At 32.8% G+C, this 7,138-nt stretch overlaps 1 protein-coding gene across 1 annotated transcript in view; it reads right to left on the bottom strand.

Annotated features, from left to right (window-relative positions):
* Window positions 1-1,130: 1,130 nt before the first annotated feature.
* Window positions 1,131-7,138, bottom strand: part of LOC137919493 (facilitated trehalose transporter Tret1) — a 31,271-nt gene continuing 25,263 nt past the window's right edge. Inside the window, 6 exon segments of the mRNA XM_068762589.1 lie at window positions 1,131-1,714; window positions 2,342-2,462; window positions 2,745-2,890; window positions 3,377-3,485; window positions 5,859-6,109; window positions 6,838-6,971. Coding sequence (XP_068618690.1) covers window positions 1,628-1,714; window positions 2,342-2,462; window positions 2,745-2,890; window positions 3,377-3,485; window positions 5,859-6,109; window positions 6,838-6,971 — 848 coding nt within the window. The 3' untranslated portion in view covers window positions 1,131-1,627.

The raw sequence follows: 7,138 nt of genomic DNA, 5'->3' as shown, positions 1-7,138 counted from the left end.
ACCAAACTGGTTGCAAACAGCCAACATCAAACATCTTTAACAGCCTTTTCAATTCATCTGTGTAACTACTCTGTAAACTATAGACAGTTTTATGTCATTGAGAATAAATTCTCCTTCTTGGCCTTGAAGACCCTCATGTTTGTCCGTTTGTCTATGTAGTACAATGGTTTATCCCTCTTTAGCCAGGTCAGTCTGAAGTCTAAAATTAAAAAAATTAAATCATCATCTTCATAATTTCAGATGTAGAACATCCAAAGCTGGACTTAGACCTCTTCCATAGACTTGTACATTATCTTTCAAAAACTTTAATAAGGTCATCAGTCTACCTTTTAAGTGAATGCCCTACGCTTGCCATTCTTGACTTGATCGACTGTGGACCTCGCCTTTTGAGCTTGAGAAAATAATTACATATTTCGCTACAATGATGCACTTCTGTACAAGAATATTCTATAATCTACATACATCTTTGGTTAGTAGGCTTTAAACAGCGATAAGATCTCTATTCGTCTGGAATTTTTGTTTGGCAACAACAAAATATCTGGCTAATTATAGACATTTTATATCTAAAAATTTATATAACTTTGTTAAAGTTTATGTTTGTTAATATTATAACTCTTGTTTCTTGTCTTAACAGGCTGGTTTCCGCAACATGTACAAATAGATTTATCTCTTGTTTTGATTGTTTTCTCGTTTCAGTAAAGAATTAAATGTAAGCAAAGAATAAGCGTATAAATAAATAAAATATTTCAAATCTCCATATTTAAGGCATTTATATTGATAAACAATCGATGAAAATGTAGAATCGAGAATACTTATAACTACTTCTTAACTTTCTTTATACAAATATTTAACTAATACTTTGTGCAGCTAGTTATTGGCGCTAATAAAACTAAAAACTTTTTTCCTTAGTCTTTATTCTTTTTCACTTATTTAACTTAATAAGACATTGTGCTTACGACGATTTATTTTAAACCAAAATCACAACGTAATAAATCCAATTCAACTAATACTTACCATTTCAATATGCTTATAAAATACTTAATTTTGGTATTACTACATATAAAAATAAATTTCCATCATCGAAGAAATAAAATTTAATTTAACATTTTATTTTAATAAACCCTGTTTAAAAACGAAAAAGTAAAATAACAATTTTTAAATTAATCTAAAAACTAGTTTCACTATATTCATCTTTTGATTTATTATAATTAGGTAAAATAAAATATTTCGTTATTGGATCACTAGATGTCGCTATGTGCTTAAAAACCGTCCTATTCCATAAACTTAAGAAATAAAACGAATTTGTTTTAATGCTTTTAGCAACCATTACAAGCTTACAGTAACAATAAATACACAAAGTTATACATAAAATTTAAAATACTGAATTAAACATCGCTAAATAACTTTATCTATGAATCGTTTAAAAGACAATTGAGAATATATTTATCTCACATTTATTTAATACTCTAGTGTTATTACAAAATAAACCTTATTGTATTGGCTACCTTGATATAAACGCTTAAAACATAGTAATTATTTGTCTTACGCAACTAAATGCTTTATTGGTAATTGTACATTTGAGAGAATTGGTTTTATTCTTGCACCATTACGAGATTTACTAGTTTTTTCAAAGGTTTGTTGTATCATATTCAAACGTCGGGTTAGTGACGCCCTTTTGCTCATTCGATTCTGGATCATTTGTAAGTTTACGCTTCTGGAAAGAGAAAAAATAAATAAATTTGAGGCCAGACAAGTTATCGTTGCGATGTGGGAAGTCTTCATTTTACGCACCCCATTAAATAGATGGAGGCAATTCTGTCAATTAAAATATAACAAAAAGCTATACAAAATCCATCATTTCTGTTTTCCGTATTTTATTAATTCGTCAGTTATATATTATTAAATCAGTTCCCAGCCGTCTTTGCGTGGTTTAAAGTTACATTTTAGTACTTTTTTAATCTGTCAATTAATAAAATAATCTTTAAAATATTTATAACAACATATCCCTGTATTCATAGTCCTATGATTTGGTTGAATTTTATATTTTACCAATATGAATACCCACTATCGGTTAAGAAATATAGAATAAATAATGAGTATAATAATTTAGTTACGTCAATGCTTGCAATACATATTTCAACTATGGTATATTATAAGAAAACAGTATTTTATTAATCAATTGGATCATCATAATGACAGCCAATGGACGCCAATTGTAAGTTATAAACCTCCCCCTAAAGACCGCTACAACATCGAACATTTTGCTGCCCGAATCAAGCTACTTCTCACGACCTTGACTGTATCGTCTACCTAATGAAAAATAAATAAATGGTGAAATTACCTTCGAACGATAAACCTCATTGGTAAGTGACTTGACACCGGCAAAATGATTTTCTATGTCGTTCAAGTTCTTGCCTTCTGTCTCGGGCAATTCAAAGAAAAACACCAAGCACCCCGTCAAACTTATGGAAATAAAAAAAACAAAAACGGTAAGTATATACTTACCACTTACTGTTATATGGTTGAGTAACAAAACCGGCCATTGTACTTTTTAGTTATTACAGCTCTATGTATTTCTTATGTTACACTACAATAAAGTGTATTAAATAAGTGATATATAAAAATCATAATCAAAATCACCTCGATTTTAAATACAATAATGTTAGCACTGTTTACGGCATTTATATCTTCATCGAACTTCTAAAATTTCCTATATACATAACGTTATATATGAATGATCTCACCAGATAAGTCCATACAAGCCGTACGTGCCCCATATAGAGATTGTGCCCACCATGCTTATATAAATCTTGTTAGTGAGAAACCCAAAGACATATCCCACTGCACTGGCCAATCCAGCCCCACCAGATCTAGTCCGGGAACTGAAGACCTGTAAAGTATAATTACTTTTTAATAATCTCCAAAATTTTTGTTCACAAAAGTCCATTTGGTACAACAGTTTACAAAGAGCCAAACAATTTTAAATAATAATCAACCAGTGTTAAAATGCTACGGGTTGCTAAATAAAAAAATATTTATTTTATTCTTTATAATTATAAAATTGTTCATTTTGAATAAGAGTTGTTCGTAATAAAATAAAATTTTTGACAATATTTATTCCTCTCCTAGTTTTCATACATCCATCTGACGTGATAGACTGTTGTGAAATGGATGATCATAGGTTAAATCGAGATTAGTTTTTTAAGGATTTCACAGCGGATCCTTAAAAGCACAATGTTAAAAATTGTGAATTAGTAATTACTGCGCTTCAAAATTTACGTATCTGTAAATAATATATAGGAATTCAGAAAATGATCAATTATTTAATTTTTGTGTTTGTCTGTGAGTAATTAATAGTAAAAAAACGATATCTCACTTCTCCAATAAGAATCCAAGGTAGTAGTCGAATTCCGGTGTGTGTAATAAACGCCAAAAGCATCAACAACGTAGTAGGGATCCAGGAATATGGGTTTTTCTGAAAGTTACTTCATTATTAGTACAGCTTTATACGTTTCTATTTTATGTATCAAATCTCTTAGTTTTCAGACAAATTTCCAGTATTTGGTTACAGTTATAAGCATAGCTTAGAGGCAAGATTACTAACTCGGTTTAAAACTTTATTTTTTTCTTTTTAATGGTACGTATATATATATATATATATATATATATATATATATATATATATGTATATACATATATATATATAAATATATATTAACCTATATTAGATAGATTTAGAATTAGATACTAATTACAAAAAAACTGTTTTGACATCTACCGTGTCCAGCTAAGTAACAGTTCCAAATGAATAATAAAAAGACTATGAATCAAACAAACAATGTTGTATGTCTGTTGTTGTTAATACGATCCACGTCAAAAACAGAAAAAAATACAAAAAATATCAAGTTTTATAATTGCAGTGCGCGTGGATGACAATGTCACCGTTAAAAGAATTGTAGGGGCAACAAAATTACGTCATCGTCAGCGGTGCATCGAAACAAGGAATTCCACAGAAATATAATTCTTTATTTATATCGGCAGCAATATTACGACCCGTGACCACAGATTAATATACACAGAGACGCCGAATGACTTTTACCTACGTACACTCGGGCGCAGATCAACATACACAGAGTCAGTATAAGCGGAACTCGCGCGTTATGAAAGTTGCACAATTCACGAGTTTCATTTATGCTGGTTCTTAATAGGTTAGTCTGCATTCAAGTGTACTATTTAAATCTTATTGTATTAAGTATATATGCATAATAAAGCTAAAGAGAAATGAGTGACGTAGCTCAAGTCTTTGTGTTTTAGTTTTAGGGTAATCGAAGTATGGAACCGGCCTATTTAGGTTATTGCCATTACATTTACATTTATTATATATATATATACACACCACTGTATAATATATAGCACTGAAACATGGCCGCTCAAGATGGGCCTCGTAAGAAAGCTCAAATTCAGTTAAAGGGCGATGGAAACAGCTATTCTCGATGTTTCCCTGAGCGATCGAATCAGGAACGCGGGGATCCGCAACCAAACTACGGTGGTGGATATAGCCCGATGAATTAATAGACTTAAATGGCTATGGGCGGTGTACATGGCTCGTAAAGAGGATGGCTGATGGGGCAAGAAAACTCGTGAATGACCGGAAGCCATAGCGTGGGAAGGCCTTTCACGAGGTAGACCATCTGTGAAAGGTCGCGAAAAGTCACCGGAGGCGAGTAGCACAGGACAGATCGTCGTGGAGATCCTTCGCTACCATAATAATACACGAGTCCAGCTTATACCTACTGGTTTTTAGCAGGTAACTGGATCTGTAGCCGTGTATATCTAGCACAAGTTATACTTAGTTACTTGTATTGTCTAGCTTGACCTAAACTCCACTGCAAAAATAATATTATTAAACCATAATCATGCTTAACTTTTTTTTTACATAGGACACATTAACTTGAATTATTTGTTTTGTGAAATTCATAATTATGCACTGCATTTCTTTTCGATTGAGTCATTTTTAACACAATAGAATATTACTAAGTAACCGAGACTAATACTATTAAATCTCAAAAAATAAAAACAAATCTGTAAATGCTCTGTGACTTTTGTTACGTCAAAATAGTAAACAAACAGTATACATTTTTTCACACATTTGCAAAGACAATAAATTATGTTATTTCGAGACGCCGCTGCTGTCTGGCGGCATGCCTTTGTAAAGACAATGTTGTCGCCGCCGCCTACTCCGGTTCACTCTTATAGCTTGATTATACGGTCCACAATCGCTTGAATTCACATATTTGTTACCATTTATGCTTTGGTATTTTCGTGAAGGGATATCTATTGATAATGTTTTTTGTTAGGAGTTGCAAATTTTTACTTTAATTATTAAAATATTCAGTCATGTCATAGTTTTCAATTGAGTTATATATATATATATATGTATGTATGTATATATATATATATATATATATATATATATCTGTGTGTATGTGTGTGTATTTATACATAGACCTTAAGTTTTCGGATTAGAAACCACAAACCAACAAGCGCAGCGTGAGACGATGACCCATAAGGTGGGCTTCTCCTTATTAAAATCTTCGGGGAATTGTCGGTTGTCTTATTGAAATCTATGCGAGAAGCAGTTAAAGTCATACGGCTAAAATAATGATGACTTCGAAACTAATTTTTTTACGTTCAAGCGTGATGCTAAAATAGTACAAATTAATATAGCTTCTATAACTTACTACAGAATCAGTAGCAGGATTTGGCATCGTGAGGTTATTTTGAGGGTATCCGATATCCATTAAGGACGCGTACAGTTTTCCATGCTACAAATGTAAATGAGAAAAATCATTATATACACATTTATGTGAAAGATAATTGAGGTAACATGTTAGCTGACCTGCTTAATGTATATGTCGTAGGCGGCGAGTAGAAGACAGCATAAGGCGGCGCCGGCTGTGGAGATGAGTGTGAGGGAACGTTTGCCGGTCAATCGAACGAGAAGCACACAGGTAGCTGCACCTGCGATCTGTACCAGCCCTAGTACGAGCGTCGCGTGATATTTGTCTATCGGAGCTTCTAACGCCTGAAAGATAGACACTGCATATGTCTGCAGTGTCGGTGGTGTTTTCGTTAATCTGTACACTTCGATCTATAAGGATTAGAACATTTTAGAAGTTTAGAGAGGTTTTCTATCCTAACTGAAATGATATCCAGTTCTGCGAGGTAAACGTAATGACTGTTCTAGATGGCATACTTGTATTGACAAGGTTACGGGGATATACACCTGTGGGAATAACATCAGGAAGTTCCTACAATTAAGATGCGCATGAGTTAGCGGGTACTTGAAGTCCATCGTCTGTAAAAAAAGACGATTATTCCCTCTTCGTTTGAAGTACGTCATCGGTCGGAACTGTCGGGTTAGAATTAATGCGATTACATGTATATGTTCAAGTGCAACAGCTGCAATTAGACAGACTTTCAAACATGATTAAAAAAAAGCTAGAACATCTTCGTATGTCTTCAGACAATTTTGACGATTTTTAATATATCTTTGCGTTATTCTTTTACTACCAATGTTCTATGTAAGTAAGAAATCACTGACGTAATGAGATGCCCAAAAGGTGGAGGGAAAAAACGGAGCTACAGAGATTTAAATATTTCAAAAATCTTTAAATAATTACTCTGTTAGGAGTACGGCGTATCATTTCATATCAAATTCTTATTCGTGTTATCACTTAAAAAAAATTGCGCTTTCCTAACGGTACAGCGGTTCTGGTCGGTTTATACCAATAAAATCACCCACTAGAAATTCTTAATCTACTACACAAATAATACCTGAAGAGAGCTCATACCACTAAAGTGGCCTACGAAGAAGCTGAAGCTCACGAGGGCGAAAGGTATAAGAAAACTTCGTTGCCAGTAATGCATTATTTTCTCAGACCATGTCTCCTGTGTATCCTCCGCCTCGGCTGGAAGAGTTTATTATTTATTTAACATCATATAGGATGGCTAGCTATAGACGTGAAAGCTTTAAAGGCTCTTGTATAGCTAACTGCACTATCAATTACTGAATGATACATTCGATTTAAACAACAAATGGGTTCAGAAATAATAAATAACGTAATAATTAAACGGT

Source organism: Battus philenor, unplaced genomic scaffold (genome assembly GCF_028537555.1).
Source record: "Battus philenor isolate CCGP_79_NKW_IND1 unplaced genomic scaffold, ilBatPhil1.0.hap1 SCAF_1, whole genome shotgun sequence".
Classification (NCBI taxonomy): domain Eukaryota; kingdom Metazoa; phylum Arthropoda; class Insecta; order Lepidoptera; family Papilionidae; genus Battus; species Battus philenor.
The sequence above is the reverse complement of the archived record's forward strand: the minus strand, read 5'-3'. Positions and strand labels throughout refer to the sequence as shown.